This window comes from Cheilinus undulatus, linkage group 9 (genome assembly GCF_018320785.1).
Source record: "Cheilinus undulatus linkage group 9, ASM1832078v1, whole genome shotgun sequence".
Taxonomy (NCBI): domain Eukaryota; kingdom Metazoa; phylum Chordata; class Actinopteri; order Labriformes; family Labridae; genus Cheilinus; species Cheilinus undulatus.
The window spans coordinates 45,079,694-45,097,839 of NC_054873.1; the positions used below are offsets into that span (position 1 = coordinate 45,079,694).

An 18,146-nucleotide genomic window follows, 5' to 3' on the forward strand; every position below is an offset into this window, starting at 1 on the left:
TTCCAGTTTTTCACTGAGTTAATCTTTGTTATGACTGTTGAGGCAGCTAAGGCTCTTCCCAGTGGTTTAAGAGTGAACATGTTCACTTCTTTGGTCAGCTTTCAATTATACTTGCATTACTGTGAGACGCAACTACAGGCTTGACAGCATTTGTTTTTCCCAAGATTTATCCATTTGGAAAAGCAAAACATAATTTGATCACAACTTTTTATGTCAGAACATGAATCCAATCTTAACAACACATTTTGTGCAGGATGTCTTCGTATATCACAAGATCGCCATCTCTTCATTTGGAAGATAGAAAATCTGGTTTATCTTTGCTTTATGTGCAACCTTCAACTGAAACTTCTGGATTTCTATTGGCTTCAAATATGATTAGAATATAAGGGAAAGAATAGTTGAACTGCTGTTCGTGTCTTCCAAGATTGAAGTCTGCGTGAGACAGAAATCTTAAATAACATCGTACTGAAAAGAAGATGTATTCACCTACATGAACACATAATCCAAGAGAGTAGCAGAGTGGAGCAGGGGGGCAGTTCACCACATCTAACAGACAGACGAATTAAAGCTCCACAGCCACAGGGAACCAATCTACAACTCTGCCCTGAGGACATCTCTCACTTCTCTCTCTGCCTCAGGCTCTGGGTATGTCAATATTTATGCAAGTGACCTTCTCTGCAGGGACTTCTGCCAACACCCAAAGGGCAAAACCCAGATTATTATAATAAATATAATGAGCATCTGTGTAGTTTCTACTTGGCCAAGGTCATCTTTAATGAGAGTGGGCAAATCATCTGGCTTTAACTATTAACAGTGTAACACTGTCAAGCGCAAACATGTAAAATAATGAAAAGGTGTGTGCAGAAGTGTCTTTATGAGCTTGTTTTGTGTCTTTACCCTCCGGATGACTGGGACCTTGTTGTAGTAGCGGATGGAGTCTTTACCCAGGAAGTCAAATTCCACCACACACTCGCTGCCATCCAGTTTCTCATGTAGAGTGATGTGTTCCACACGTAGTGAGCAGCAACCCACCGTGTCCGCCGTCTCTCCCTCCTCCTTTTCGTTTCCAGCTCTCAGTGCCAGCTTTTTGGGGTCAGAAGACACAGAGAGTACCATAGGATGACTGTCAAATATGTTAATATTGACACTTCAGTCAAAATGAAGAGCTGATGGTCCAAACATCAAAAAAGAAAAACAAACCTTCAGACCAGGCTTTTCAGCTGAAAAAAAAAATGTTGATTATTTAGAGGTACTGATTAATTCATGTCCAAATTCTTGCATTTGTGGACATAATCTATCAGTTCTACAGATCGCCTTGTAAAGCAGCTGCCCTTCATAGGTTGAAACCTGGCTACATCAATTGTTTTTCTCTTTTTTTTTTTTTTTTGGCTGATCTTAAAACAGAACAGCTGAACAGATGAAGAAGGTGCCAGCTATCATCACCAGAACAACCATCCACTTTTGTGGCGGCTCTATTGGTAAACACAAATCTGCAGTGTAGCAAATTAGTATTATTTTCAAGAGGGATGCATTCGATTCGAGCAGTGGTAGCAGCTAATCTATCTTCAACAAATAATGTGGCAAGTACAGTAGCCAAAGTTTATCTGAGTGTCAAATGAATATAATACTGATATTTAGTTCATAGGGGTGTGACGAGATCTCAAGAGACTAATGGCCGGCTCGGACTGCTCGAATTCAGACAGATTTTGGCCTGACTGTAGCGCTGCACCTTGTTTGAGCAAGTTTGAGCACCAAACATGACTTTAGTGTTAGCAGGCTAAGTGTGGCTAGCTGTGAACGTACTGTTACATCCATTACAGCAGCAATTTTTGTCCAGCTCCCCTCCTTGTAAATTTGGTTGTGGTATGTTTTACATGACATGTATACATACTTGTGTTGTTGCCACAAATCAACAAATTGGTCCTCTATTCGTGATGTCCATCAAACTTTATGGTTCATGTTCACTATCATTGCAATGGCTGTGTTGTTGTGCTTCCTCCTTCAGTCGATTCAATTCCTGATTGACAATCAATCTGTTCCTGCTCTGTGTTCCCTTACACATCAGGATTTATGACTGTAACTATTGCACGCTTAATTTCAATATTAAATCAGAGCAGCTCTGACTGTATTCTAAAGTGGTTGGGGAGCAAAAGATAACTCTTAACTAACCACATCAAAGGATGATCTGTTATTTCAGTACTTAGAACCATCCAATATACTTGCCTTAGCTGACTTTGGTTGAAAGGGGGAATCATGCAAAAAAATCAGCACTATTACCTTGTGATGTTTGCCAGGCTTTACTCTTTAAATAGTCTTTGGCATGAGACAAAAGCAGTACCATGCTCAATCCATCATTTCTTTCAATTCAGAATGACAGGATGAGATAATTAGCAAAGGTTCACTGGGAGAAATGGCTACACGTAATCAATGTTTCTCCTTCCAGAGGATCTATCAGCCAGCTAAAGCAGAAAAGGCAATCAAGACACATCACATTGATTTTCAATGTGTTCAGAAGGCTCTTGGTGTTAGATGTGAGCCCTAAGGATTGCTGTGAAACTGGCAGCAGTTTCTTTCAAGCACTGGTTGTGTAAACATGTACAATTTGCAGATCTGCATCTTTACTTTCTCAAACAACAAATTCAGACCTCGTCTATGAAGTAGAGGGCCACAGCTCTTTGCCGTTTAACCATCTCTTTAGATTTGAGGTCCTGGTTGTACTGGTTACGGATGTCGTCCACGCATGACTTCAGTTTCCGAGCCACTTCATATTTCTCCCAGTCCTTCTCTCCCTGAATTCATAGACAGAAGAGAAAGAGGAGGAAGACAGATGTGGACAAAAAGCGAGCATAAAGAAAGTACAAATTAGGAAGAGACAAGACAAGAAGAGGACAAGAGAAATTAAGAAACAAGTAAAAATAAACCAAAATAACCCCTTTTTAAGGAGCCTCCAATCACACCATTTATTGTGGTAAACAAGACGACATGACAGGCTGTTACATCACACAAAAGAAAACAAGTAAGCAGACAGCGCTATTCAACTTTCATGACAAAATTCTGTTTTTCTGCTGTTCTTACTTATTCAAAATAACCAAGACAAAATTAAATCCACCACGCACAGGCACACCGTCATGGCGACAAACAGTGGAATAACTTAACCTTTACACATGAAGGATGGAAAGAAGGAGAGTGAGCAAACAGAGTGGAGCGAAAGAGAAATGAGAGGAAGGGACTGAGTAATGAGACACACACATTGTATACCAACTTTAACACTCTGAAACCCAAAACTTGATAATTATAATTTCCATGATGTATATTTAAAAATGTGCAAACCTGGACACTGGACTCAGAAAATGCAAATCTCCCACACAAACAGGCCAGTCTTACTCACAATAACACAAACTAGTGCATAGCAAAAAATTAGAAAATCATGACAAAATCAATATTTGCTGTGATTTAATTTAAAAAGTGAGGCTTCCATATATTCTAGATTCATCTCATACAAAGTGAAACACTTCAGAGGACGTTTTTTGTTTTGTACATTTGAGTACAGCTTACAGCTCTCAAACATTCACCAACTAAAAATATTAGAATATTAAGTCAAGTTAAGTGTTAAGTCAAATTTGCAAAGGTTTCTGAGCCTTTATTTTCTTAATCTTGTTCGGTGCACACAACTGCAATCATTGGGAAGACTGCTGATTTGACAGTTGTCCAGAAGACAATCACTGACACGCTCCACCAGGAGGGTAAGCCACTGAAGGTCACTGCTGACAGGGCAGGCAGGTTGTATGAAAGCATAATCACTGGAAGGGAAAGTGTGGTTACAAAAGGAACACAAACAACAGGAACAAGCTCAGCCTTCAGAGGACTGTCACACAAAGCAGAAGAATTTAGGAGAACTTTAAAGGAGTGGGCTGAGGCTGGAGTCAGTACATCAGGAGCCACCACACAGACGGGTCACTACAAGTGACGTGTTCTTCGTGTCAAGCCAATCCTGAACCACAGACAACGATATAAGTGTCTGACCTGAACAAAGGAGACAAGATCTGTACTGTTGCTATGTGGTCCTTTTTTCCAGATGAAAGTAAATCTAGCATTTCATTTAAAACTTAAGGTCCCAAAATCAGAAGTATGATCAAAGATAGAAACAATCCAAGGTCCTTGAAGTCCAGTGTTTTCAGTTTCCACAGTCTGTGATGGTTTGGGTTGTCATATAATGTCTGTTGTCTTTGATTTTGTTTAAGTCAGTTGTAATTGTTGAAATGTTTGTTGTGTACAATTTGTGCAATGTAATGTCTCATGTTTGTGTATTGTGATTAATGCGTTTGTATAAATTTTATTGTCACAATATAAACTGTGGACCCCAGGAAGAATAGCTTACGGATGATGCTTACGTTAACGGGGATCCAAACACCAAATGTCGACTGCTGTTGGTCCACTGTGCTTCATCAAGTCCAGAGTCAATACTATAAGCTGTCTACAAGGAGATTTGAGAAGCTTCATAGAGAGATACTGATTTCCTTTTCACCTGCCCACACAGAGAAGTCAAAACTACCAGAAACTGGATTACTGACCATGGTATTATATTGTGGTAGATTGACCAGCCAACTGGTCTGACCTGAACCTCATAGAGAATGTCTAGGAAAATGAGAAAGATGAGAGACTCCAGACAACAATCCAGACAAAAGCAACCTGGGCTTCAGGTCACGTCGCATAGATGTAGTAATTTGTACAAAAGGAGCCTAGATCAAGTACTGAGTGCATAAATGAGCAGAATTTTCCAGAATGCCAACATTTCTGTATTAAAAATCCATTTTGGACTGATGTTTTGTGTTGTCTGTAAAGGTTTTTGATGTAAATTCGTGGATTTTTTATTTGTGTGAGCTATAAGCTGAAATCATCAAGATTAAAACAAACAAAACAAAAGAAGTCTTGAAATATTTTGCTTTGTATGAGATGCATCTAGAATGTTTGGAAGTTCCCCTTGTTGAATTAAATCACGGCATAAAAATTAACGTTTTCATGATATTCTCATATATTAAATGAACAAGTATATTCTTGGTAACTGAAGCCACATTTTATAACCGTAAAGCAAAATCACACCTGATGACTAAATTCAACCATTTAAGAACCTATCAGTGTTTAATATAGCTATGCTCTGTTTCATTTACGCTTGTATTCGATTTCAATTGGCCCTTCATATATGAACGGATGCTCACTAAAAAAAACTATGAACTCCACAAGCAAACCCAGCCAATGGCACACTACTGTACTTTTGTAAAGAATAACAAGGACAAGCAACCTTGAATTACATTTTCAAGCATTATAAACCCTCTATTTTTCCTCTCTTATATAGATTAGAACAAGCAATTGAATTGAATTATATTCTAGTTTTTCAATATAGCTGTGCAGCCTTGTTTATTTACCATGGCCTTGGGAACACCAACACACACAGCCATTACAAGAGACGGTCTGTTCATTTTTTCAGCAACAACATAGACAAATTCATTTACCTGTTCAGACAGGCTTATTATGTTGTTGTTTGATATTCTATGTATGCATATAACTGCAGAGAAAACAGACAAGGATAAAAAGTTTGGAACCACAATTACTTTGACATCCTTCTTTTGCTGTATCAAATAACTGGACTGAAACTGGAATAAAATGCTTAATTTCATCCACTAAATCAAAACTGGAACAACTTAAAAGTGAAAATGAGAACAATATCACGACAACTAAAGAATATTTTCAGGGTTTCTACATGATTTAAAAAATAAAATCAAAGACTTTCAAAGACCTGACCTGGCCTGAACTAAACTGAGAGGAATTAGCACCACTTTTCGCACTTAAAAGGGTTAAAAATGAAAGGCATGTGAGATTTCTCAGTACACTGCACTAGAGCTGAATTCTGGGATCTAGTGAACTGTTCATGAAATGTCAAATGGTATAGTTATATCTTTTGGTTATAAATGCCTAAATTTAATGATTTAAGTCACATTTAATGCCTCTATTCTGTCTTTTTTATTTACTAACATTTATCATAACACACTTTAGCAGGTGTACAAAGCTGATTATAAATAATTTAACTCTTAAAAATAAGAATAATGCTTTATTGTCAGAGAATACCTGGTAAACTAACAGTGGGCTTCAAGGATTTTTAAGTTGGCAAGCTAACAGCCCTAATATTAGAGAAACAGACACGTGTTTCACAACAGCACAGAGTGTATTTAATCACGGTGAGCCACATAAAATCAGAAAGGAATATGAGGGTCCTCCACCAGGAAATTTTCAAAAATCATCCAACACTAAATTCCTGAATTCTGCAGGATATCTATGCAACAATTTTTGGAGGAAAATGTTAAAAATCATATGAGGTTGGCTTGAAAGCAAAGATCGGATAAGAACATGTCAAGTGCTTTCTAAAATTTAAGACCCATCATGTGTATAAATTAGACGTTTTAAGACTTTCCAAGGACTCAAGGATTTCTAGGAACCCTGATTTTTAATCTGACAACTTAGGCTGGCCACACACCACAGGATTTTAAAATCTGAAATGATTTTAAAAAGCGTGGGAGACCACAGACATAAGGACAGTTTCAAATGATTTTCCATCTTTAACCCCCTGAAAGCACACACTGGACAACTCAGCCAGACTGTCAGACCACTGTAGACCACACACCTGCCAACCTATCTACGACCTTGGGTGAGCATGTGACTTCAGAAAAACAAACACAGATGTCTGCTGATATCCTCTTGACGTCCCGCCACAACAGGCTGCCCTGGCATGTGTTACAGGTGCAGCAAAAATCATAAAACAAGGGGAAGACTCAGGATAAAATCCTGGCTGGAATAAAGGAACAGTTGTGTTTATGGTTGTAAGCGATGAAAGCATGTATGATGTGGCTGGGATGGCGGGATATGTCCCTGCGATGGTCGGGGAGGTAAATAGGACTTAAAATCCTGTAGTGTGTGGATGGCCTAAGACTTAATTCAAATTGCCGCCAATTTCACCACTGTAGCTATAGTACGCTAATTTAGCTCTCAGCCTGCAATGATTGCAGTGAACCAGACTAACTGCTCATGTATCTGTATCTCCCCTTCTCCAGTTGATTGATTTAATCAAGGAGTGTCTCAAGTCAAACCAGTGCTCCACAAAGTTTTTTAACTCAAGAATGGAGAAAAGCGGTTAAAAAGTTGCCCTAACCGCAGTCATTCTGGTCTGTGTCAATTTTTTCCAGCATTCATTGAGCAGTTAGACAGTTGCTAGCAATACATAATGAAAGGGTGACTTTTCAATTCTGTTGAGTCTTGTTCAGTGTTTGACAGTCACAGTTTCACGTCAGGAGAGCACATGTCCTAGCCATTTTTGCTGCTACATTGGTTGAATCAGTATAAAGGATGCAGCCAACTTTTAGGTAAAAAATAAGTAACTAAAGTGGGTCAAATTTCTTTCAACAGTCAAATCTATCACTCTTTGAGAATCTTTACTGTTGGAAATGTTAATGAAGGCTGTTTCTGCAGCATGCTGTCCCTTACTTCTGACACCAACACTGTGGCAGATATTCTAAGCTCTACAAATAACTATATAAAAGCTGAAAAATGTTATTATTTTGGTCCGGTTTGCTTTTGTAGCTCAAGAAGAGGAATCAAGAAATTTTTTGTTTGTTTCCTAACCAAATAAAAATAATTGCAGGAAAATCTAAGTACTATTTCCTTTCTTAGACATATGTCACAAAACTGGGTAAACCAACACAACTGTAATGAGACCTTTTTATCAAGGAAGTGTTGACAGACACTGTAAAAGTGTCATTAGTTTCTTTCGTTTTGTGGGACAAGAAACAGCCGAGGTGAAAAATAAACCTATGATTTTAATCAGGCTCTTAATTTTGACACTCTTTCCTTTAAAGCTTTGATTCTTACATTTTTATATCCAACACATTTTGATCAATGAATGTTTTTGTTCTTCCAGCCCTTCATTTGTTATGGGATAAAAGCCTGTTAAATACAATGTGTGTATTTTTTTCTGACTGAAAGGATACCTTCAGCTTTGAGTTGGCATTGAGCATGATGTATTTAATGGATCCCTGGATGTTTTCAGTCCAACTGGCCAGCCATGTCACAGTGTTGTCGTGCCGTACCTCCTTCCAGCGGTGACCAGCAGGGGGCACTGGTGCACAAGACTCTCTGTCAGTCAAACAGGAGAAGTGTGGGCATTCACATCAACAAAACTGAAAGCCACAGCATCCTACAGAGACTCAAACCTTTGGCAAATAAATGTCTAACAGCAGGATTTTTCAGCCATAACCTTAATCTATGTGGCATGAAAACAAATGTATTCACAGCCTGCCGGGCCACCAAAAGAGAAAGATTGATTCTTCAAAAATGCACTGCTATAAAATACCTGATTTCATGAGGTTACTTCAAGTAAACACAGCAGCAGATGACAAACCTTGCCTTTACACCTTTCAAACTAAATACATTTTAGTGCTTACTATAAAAGTATGCATCCACATTAAAAAAAGGTTTTCACTTTGGAGCAGCTTTTTTCCTTTGAATGATAACACAGTAGTAATTCTTGGTGAAATTTTGGGTGCTTTGGCTCAACTCTCACTTGCCGCAGTTGATGATGACGTCCTCTGGTTGGATCCTTTTCTTCAGCATGCCCTGTTTGGGATGCTCCCCTCTGCCCCTGAACAGCCCAGGAGGCTCGATCTTAAAGTTCCCGATGCGCTCTTTGTGGTGGTCCAGCAGACAGAAGCCGAACTCATCCACAATCTTCTGATTGGCTTCTTTTATGTCCTTCAACAGAAACAACTTTAAATTTTCCAGATGCTCACGATTCCCTCTGACTCACTTCAAGCAGAAAAGGACTGCCATTATGTCATCAGTCAGTCAAAAACTTTAAAGATGTAATCCTGATAAACCACAGTAGAGGCTGAGGTTAAAAAAGTAAAGTCACACTGTCAGCACAGTAACTTTCAGCAGGGAGAACGGTGTCTTTAAACTACCAAGCACCCTGTTTCTCCTGCTTTCAGCACAATGTAACTTTGATTCCGTTGTGAGAAGTGTGCATGGCTTTACAGCACTAGTTCACACACCACCTTTCATCCATAGCCAGTTAGGAAATCTCAGTACTGTTTGATACAGCAGTAACCATAGCAGCCTGTTTGAGGCCACGAGTGAACCAAGTAAATCTCACAAGACATTTTTCACCTTTACAAAAAAATCTTCTATTTTAGTCTCACAGCCCTAACCAGCCCTTTTGTTACTTTGCATATGAAGGAGAATACAGAAAAAAAATCACTTTGGGTAAAACGTAGGGCTGCCACGATAAATCAAGTAAATGGCGATTAATCAAGGTCCACAATTAGTGCACTATCTTCTTTAGTAGAGATTATTCTCATGCTTTACTGCCTCCCTGAACACACCTTGGTAAAGCCAACACAGCTTCTCCCTGCAGCTAAAATGATGTGAAAATCAGTCTACCACTGCTCCTTCATGTCTACTTCACTTTACAAACTCACAGACAGCTCAGTGGACAGGTCAAAAGTCATCTGAATCTTGTGCTTTCAAACATTTACCTTTTTACCGCCCCATTACTTCCTTTTAGATCCATAAAAAGCTGTTTTTCACTGGTGAAGTTCATGTTAAAATCTTCTATCTATAAAAGTAGGTCTGTGACCACACAGGCAGACAGACCCTTACTTTAAGATAGTAGAAAAATCCAAAATGTCACAAAAACAGTTCTGAATGCAGAGGTGGAATTTTAAAATGGGATAAAAATGGATCCAATTCATTTACTACTTGTTTCATCGTTGTTTTGTTTTTTGTGTGCGTATTTTATTTAGTTAAATGGTTGGTATATTTTCTTACTTTTCATTTTAGTTTACTGCTTGGTTTTGTTTTCTCTTATTATTTGTGACTTTTTTATTGCTGATAATGTTCTAAAAGGCAATGAAAAGGGAATTAAAAAAAAAACAAGGGTGTGATAAATTTTTCTTAACTACAGAATTTCTGGTATTAAAAGCAATTTAAAAAACTGCATCTTTTGAAGGCTTAGTAAAAGCCATCATTGCAGTAAGACCCCTAGATCAGTGGTTCCCAACCTTTTTTTCTTTAGGCCTATCTCTTATATTTAAGAAAAGTGGAGCCCTCCCCCAGGACCCCAGAGAGAAGAAAAAGTGAGACACTGCCACAAAAATCAACATTGATTTTAATTCTTCAATTGATAAAACCCTATAAAAAGGCCTATGCATGTTTTCCTTATCTCAAGACCTTTGTATAAATTACCTAATAACTGCTTTATCATACTTTTAGTCAAAATTTGTAAATCTAATTTTGGCAGCCTCAGGGCAGACGGAGCCTCGCGCCTCCCCAAAGATCTCTGACCCCACCCCCCACCCCACACCCCAAAGGGGGTCCCAGACCTCAGGTTGGGGACCAAGGCCCTAGATTGCTTGCATGTGTTTACAACAAAACTTTATAACTACATGTTCAATAAAAAAAGCCACAATTTTACCAGTTTCTCCTCCTTGGTCATGTTTTTTCTGGCCTCCACTTTGGCTTTATGCATGGCATGGATCTCTCCAAAGTCACACTTGTCAAGGTCTTGAATCAGTTTTCGCTCCTCATGGGTCATTTCCTGAAAACAAAGTATGAAACAATAGAGTTTAGTCAATTTTTGTGTTCAGCATGTTTGTTTTATCTGCATGAAGGCTGGCATATTTTTCAGGAACAAAACAATAAATCGAGAGGAAAACTATTTAACAATTTGGATAATCGAAAATTGGTTCAGTCATTAACAAAAACAGATGAATAAAAGCGTCAGAACTATTATGGACATTTGTTTTCTTTTGTTTTCCCAAAGCAATTTCATTTTAATTTCTAATTCACCAATTTTCCACCTGTGGGTCAAATTTTTAAGAAAATTACAGGAAAGGGACATTTATTTTTAATTAAAATGTGTTTAAGTACCTCAGAGTGCCAGAATAACACTGTTTTCCACTTTGAATGAATAGCTCAAATGATGGCTATGAAAACATATTTCCTTTCTGTCACAGCTCGATGGTTATTCAGAACCAACTGTTCTCAAAAGCTTCCAGATGGATTTGAAATGCTGATTGCCAAGTGCATTTTTAACACAAGGCCTCAATATTGATCACACGAAGAATGTGACAAACACCATGTGTCAAAATCTTGAATTAAAAAATGACACAGGAGATCCATGGAGCTGCTTTTTTTCTAATTAGCAGGGAGCTAATAATACTCTCTGTAGAACCCTCATCTGTCAAATAGTGCAGTAGATGATACTTTTCAATGCACAGTATCAAAGCAGATCACTGACATTTGCTATAATTATTCATCTCAATGTAGGCGTAGTGGACAGAAGATAATTTAAGTGGTATGGATATGAAAAGCCAGAGTGCAGACCATTTCCTCCTTGCAGTGGCTGATGGTCTCATCTAAGGGAGCAGAAAACTCAGGATTCACACCATAGTGCCCTGAAAGCAGCAGCAGCAGTTTCGAGTGTAATTGTTGACTTTCTAAGGTTATTGCACAGGGGTCATCCCATCATAAGGGCCACTAACAGGGCAGCAATACACAGCATCAGGGGAGACTTTACGGTTCATTTCGGAAGTTTCTGCGGTAAAATGTTATGACAACATGGTGTGCCTTTAATATGGCTCCCTGCTGTCCAGCAAGAAAGCATCAGCAGGAGCTACAGGCCAACATTTTAGAAGTAAAATCCCTTTTTGGATGTCAGTGTTGAAGTCCTAATAGCCTCAGATGGCAGAACTTCAAAGTAAATGATGAATAGATCTTAAAATAATGTCAAACTTGTTGTGTATGTTATTTCTTGTATGTTATTTCCTTTACTTGTCAAACCTTAACACATGTACCCATAACACACAGACAAAAAGGACAAACGTACCTATCAAGCTCCTGAGACTGTTAAGGTCTAGTTGTGTCACAATGGTTTATAAAGTCTGAAATCTAAAACTTGTCTCTATTTCAGCACACACACACTTTCAAACACACACCTTTCTCCTGAAACTCCCTGACAGTGTGGACACAGAGTCACTTTGTGTGTCTAAGCATGACTGACACTCAACAGTGGGCGGGCATTGGGGGCAGTGGAGCGAAGACAGTTTTTTCCGGCTATAATAAAACAGTTTAATTGGATTTGTTCATATGCAGGGGAGCTACTTGTATGGATTAGCATATCAATGCTTTCACACAAATCGTATTTTCAAGTGCATTGAGCACTAAGCAGCGCAAAATTAATTCTGCATGATATGCCTCGGGGGTTGGCATGACGTTTTCTCTAAGCAGAGGCCAGTCTTACCAGCACTGGTGTGCAGGTTTTCAAACACACATCCCGCAGGTACTAACGCTCAAAGCAAGAATGGCATTGAATGGTAGGGAAGATTTCTGAAAATGAAGCAGGCATAACAGGAAGCTGACAACGCAGGACTTCCTTGGAATCAAACATTAGCCACTGACTAAGAGTGTTGCTGCACAGTTTTCAAAACAACATTTAAGACTCTTAAATATCTTTAAAGATCCAGAAAGAGAGAAATCAAAACCACTTTTGCACAGCAGGACAGTCGCTAAAACAGTGGTGGCATATTTAACAGAAGTGCATGTGTTTGTTGGAACTTGATGAATGATGTCAACTCATTGTATGCAGAAAACAACACATCAGCCCTGAGAGTCCCTGTCAACACAGCTGGTTTAACATTGGTCAGGGCTATGGCTTGGTTAGGTCAAAGGGTATATGATGTCAGAGGACATGTAAAACTCTAATAAAGCTGTAATTTTTAGTTAGAGGTGCATCTCAAAAACATAGAAACTCACAAAAAGTAATATTTTTTAATGTGATTTAATTCAAGAAGTGAACTTCCATACATTTTAGATGCATCTCATACAAGCAAAATATTTCAAGACTATTTTTGTTTTAATCCCGATGATAAGCTTATAGCTAATATTAGTTGTTTTAATCACCTTTTACATGATTCCTTAAAACGTTTTCATTGTGTTTCTTTTTCTCTTCATCATTGTATTTTAATGTCCTGTGTGAAGCACTTTGAATTGCCTTGTTGCTGAAATGTGCTATACAAATAAACTTACTTTGCCTTGCCTATTGCTCACACAAATCAAAAATCCACATTCTCAAAATATTAGAATATCACAAAACATCAGTCAAAAAAGTATTTATGACACAGAAATGTTGACCTTGAGGAAAATGATGCCCATTTATGCACTCAGTAATTGGTTGGAGCTTCTTTTGCTATGAATTACTGCATCTTTGCAACATGTCATGGAGCCAATCAGCCTGTGGCACTGCAGGTGTTTTACGTAGTCCAGGTTGCTCTGATGGCCTTCATCTCGGTCTGTATCATCAAGTCTGGTGTCTCTCATCGTCCTCTTCACAGTGCCCCATAGATTCTCTATGGGGTTCAGGTCAGACCAGTTGGCTGGCCAATCAAACACAGTAACACCATGGTCAGCAAAACAGTTTCTGGTAGTTTTGGCTTCACTGAGGTCAGGTGCCAAGACCTGCTGGAAAAGGAAATCAGTATCTCCATAAAGCTCCTCAGCAGATGGAAGCATAAAGGGCTCAAAAATCTCCTGATAGGCAGCTAACAGCATTGATTCTGGACTTGATAAAGCACAGTGGACCAGCACCAGCAGATGACATAATACTCCAAACCACTCCAGACTCTGGGACCTTGATTTCTAAATGGAATTCAAAATTTACTTTCATCTGAAAACAGGTGAACCACTGAGCAATGGTCCAGTTCTTTGTCTCCTTAGCCCAGGTGAGACGCTGATGACGTCTGTCTGTTACTCAACTTTCTGTGAATATGTTTTGATACCGCAATCAGAGAACAGCCTGCCCTTTCAGCAGTGGCCTTATGTGGCTTACCCTCCTTGTTAAGGATGTCAGTGATTGTCCTCTGGATAATAGCCAGGTCAGCAGTGTTCCCCATGATTGTGGTTGTGTGTACAGAACCGGAATGAGAGAATGAAGGCTCAGAAAACCTTTGTAAATTGGACTTTTCAACAATTTTTGAATATTTTGAGAGAGTGTATTTCTTTTTTTATTTTTGTGAGCTGTAAGCTTTAATCATCAAGATAAAAACAAACATTCCTCGGATGTTTCACCTTGAATAAGATTAATCTAGAAGGAATGTTTTACTTTTTGAACCACAGGAAATAATGAATGTTTACATAATACTCTAATTTTCTGAGATACACCTGTGTGTCGGCGCTTTTCAAATTTCATGTGAGAATCCAAAGGCTTTGGTTCCTGCTGTCTCAAGCTCAAAAGCTTTCCTTGCATGTCATGCAAACCACATCATAATTGTTGTTTTACCGTGCCAACAACTCCATATAGACCTTTTGCAGACACATGACTATTAAGGTGTCACTCACTACTACAGACAGTCAAAGTGCTGGCGTTGACATTAGGCTTCTAGGCTTTGTAGCCAACAATTATCTTCTAGGTGTTTTAAAATGCCATAAAAGTATGTTAACTGAAAGAGCCATAATAGAATCCACCTTCTCAACACAAATGTCAGTGACTCAAATGAAACTCATTCACCTCAAAGGTGCTCAAAAACAAAGAAAAAGCTTGACATAAGGAGGCATTCCTCTGGATAAGGGCAGTGACTACAGCATACAAATCCTTCTTGCTTATGTAGCTGTCAACATAGATATTTTTTACTTTTTATAGTGTTTAATTAAAATGTCAACTATGCTCATTAGACCACTCAAAGAGGCACATGCTAAGTACTCTGTTTTCACCATTTCATTCAGATGAAATTAACCCATAAATGGGGTAATATTATACACCATTACACTGACGTTTGTTTGTGTGAGTGTTTGCCCAATCAGCACATCTGTTGCAAAAGAGACATTGCTGCTGAAAAAGCTGTTTTACACTTCATAAAATGATTTTCAGGCCTCTTACACTGTCTTTAAAAGCTCTCTAAACTTTCCATGCATAAAATGTGGGAATGTGTCAAATGGAATATCTGTTAAGCACTAGCATCCATGCCCTTTTGCTGTCCAGGCTGGGGCTGAATGGGACAGGACAGAATGCAAGATGTCCCATGCAAAAATTTCTATCTTGAAGCTAAATGATCAACAAATTGCATTTCCTCTACTCTACTCTATCTTTGTTGATTGATTAGAAATTCATACATAGTAAAGTGTCAATATTGTCATAAAATGCCATGAAAACAAGCAAATCTGCTTTATGAAATATGAAACAAAAACTTCCATCCAGTTGTTTTGCCTCTGCTGGACAGTGAAAGCGAAGTGGTGGGTCAAGACAAAGGGCTAGGGTGGTTTCTTTGGTAATAATGATTGATACAAATATTTTTAAGCAAGGGGTGAAAATAAAGGCCAAAGACAGTGATTTCAAAAGTCCAGAAGACTTTCTTTGTTCTGGAGTCAGAGTGGGTATTTGTGCAAAGCATTTCTCAGAAATAGCATTTACAAGCAAGGGAAAAACATGTAGCCCAATGACCTCAAAAATCAAATAATTTCATTCTTGAGTTGCAGAAGACCATTGCACAAAGTAGGGCTGGGCAATTAATCACCAATTAGATTAAATTGCAATATGGCCTGCTCCAATTTTCAATTTGCAGACAATGAAATATCTTTTAAACTGAAATGTGTCAAAATATTAATTCGTAGTTTTTTGCAGGAGAGATTTTCTGCTCCACACATTATGCATACATTCAAGTGTCTTTTTTCAGAATAGTTTACTAAAATCCTACTTTTCCTGTTCATGAATATGATTATCTTAATCAAAATGGGAATAACAAAAAAAAATCGTATCCCTTCAGTATAGTAATCAATATCAAATTTGCTATACGAGCCAAAATCACAAGTTGATATTTTATGTATCTTATTCAAATCTTGCGTCCCTAGTTTAATTTATCTAATATTGTTTTGGTTATAATATAGAATGATTTATTGCTTACGTTCGTTGAATAATACATAAGATGAAGAACTAAAACTTACATATTACAATGCAATCGCAATGTTGGGAATAAAAACAGCAATTAGATTATTTTCTCAAATCGTTCAGCCCCAGTGAAAAGTTTAGAGAAAATCCTTCAAAGGAATCTTGAAGTATCCTGTTCACAAGATTGGTCTAGATGGCAGAGAGATAACCCAAAAACATGCAGTGTTAACTTTCACAGCTTTTTTAAATTCAGATTCTGAATAAAACTCCAGATACTTCTAAAGATGATCAGCGCTCAGTGAAGAAATCCCTACTCCATAACTATTTGCCTCCACAAGTCGGCCGTGTAAACCAATAGATAGTAAGAAACCCGCACTTCACCAGGGTTGTCAAGAAGGAACCCTCCTTCATCAGTGTTTTGTCCAGTCCCACAACACCTCCAGAGGGCTGAACAGTAATCTCCAGCGTCCCAGAGCCATCCCCCTCCATGCCAGCTCTCACCATCCACCATGCCAGCATAGCCACATCATCTTCCTTATCGTACCACATGGCCCACACAGCCTTAACAGCATGCCACCTTCAACAGACCCAGGCTCCATACAGGACAAGTCTTTAGATTAAGATGTTCTTTAGTGTTGGTCACAAATTAGCCATTTTTAACTTTTAAAGTTTTATCTAATTTTAGTCAATTAAAACTAAAAAATATTGTAGTCCCATTTTGGTCAACAAAAAGTCCCTAGATTTTAGTCTTACTTTTAGTCACAATGTTTATTCTCTTTGAACTAATATTATAAACCAGACTGAAAAACCAATATAACTATAAAACACACATATCAATTCACTTTTAATACAATAATTGATTTAAAATGTTCTGATGGTAATACTGACATCACTCATATGCACAGTGGAGGAAAACTATGGATTTTGAATGTCAAACAGTCAAGCATAAGTGCTTAAGTTTTGTTTTGATGTCCTTGATGAAAAATAAACTTACTTTGCAGCACAGTTTTCATTGCCCAAGATCTTTTTTCAGTTAGTCTAAGTCGAGTCTTATGGAAAAAAGATAGTTGACATTTCTAGTCATAGTTTTAGTCAACAAAATTAAAACTTCAGCACTGGTATAAAAATCATGCACTAACCAGACAGTTTAGGTTTTAATCAGGGACATTTTAGTAAAATGTTCCAAATTCAAGACCCCTGACAATCAACAATAAGACTTTTAAGAGATTTTTTAGGATTCAATTTAATCTAATGTACCTAGAGTGAACCTACAGGTCCATCTCATCATCATCATTGTATCATCAGTAAAATAAATCTTCAAACTGTTGTAAAACCAGGTGGGGTTGTCTCTATGAAAAGCTTTATTTGATAAAACAGACAAAATAGTTTTATTCCACTGTTGATATCAATTTCACTGCTAGAGAAAACAGGTACATAAGTCACTAAAGGCGGTCAATTTAGATTTTTATTGTTATTAAAAACTGACAATGATTTGTTCCTGCCTTACCTTCCTCCAGTCTTTAAAGAAGTTCTCCCTGAACACTTTCTTGGTGGTGTATTCGTGGTCCAACATCTGGGCAAAGAAAAACGCCACCTCCTCAGCTGCCAAGCTCAGCTTCATTGCTTTACCTGCAGACAAACGCAAATACAAGTATGCCCATTTACATCCATAAAATGCACAAAGGGTTCTGGGTCTTGATGGCTTTGCTGTCATAGCTCAAATCACAAAACATATAAATGCATTTGGAAGTTGCTTAACTCCAAACTAAGCACCTTTAGACTCTGATCTACTGGTATTTGATTTGGGAAGTGGAATCAAAGTGAGGACAGAGGTCTATAATCAGCATCAGTACTAAAGTGGGCTACTACTGAGTAAATGTAAGCACAGGAATTGACAGATCAAAGCAGCTCCCTGCAGGATATCCTTGTGACAGGAATGCTAAACAAAGCAGAAACATTTACCGTCATCAATCAGTGCTCGACTCAATACACTTCAGCACTCTAAAAATCTCTTTTCTCTGTTGCTTTGCATTTAGTGAGTGTCTAGAATCGCCAGTCTCTACATCTTTAAAATTTCTAACCTTATTTAATCCACTGTTGTGCTAAATTAGATCCCCCAATCTAATCCAGTTTAAATTCATTAGGCATTTCTATTTCTTTGATTCTA

The 18,146-nt window shown here is 38.1% G+C and overlaps 1 protein-coding gene across 2 annotated transcripts in view; it reads right to left on the minus strand.

Annotated features, from left to right (window-relative positions):
* Positions 1-18,146, minus strand: part of zgc:173742 (DNA topoisomerase I, mitochondrial) — a 67,023-nt gene that overhangs the window by 31,317 nt on the left and 17,560 nt on the right. For both annotated transcript variants that reach the window (XM_041795312.1, XM_041795313.1), the window contains exons 9-14: positions 17,487-17,608; positions 10,517-10,639; positions 8,609-8,796; positions 8,037-8,181; positions 2,646-2,789; positions 898-1,083 (exon numbers count right to left, since the gene is read on the minus strand). In XM_041795312.1, the coding sequence (XP_041651246.1) occupies positions 898-1,083; positions 2,646-2,789; positions 8,037-8,181; positions 8,609-8,796; positions 10,517-10,639; positions 17,487-17,608 (908 nt within the window). The remainder of the gene's footprint in view (positions 1-897; positions 1,084-2,645; positions 2,790-8,036; positions 8,182-8,608; positions 8,797-10,516; positions 10,640-17,486; positions 17,609-18,146) is intronic.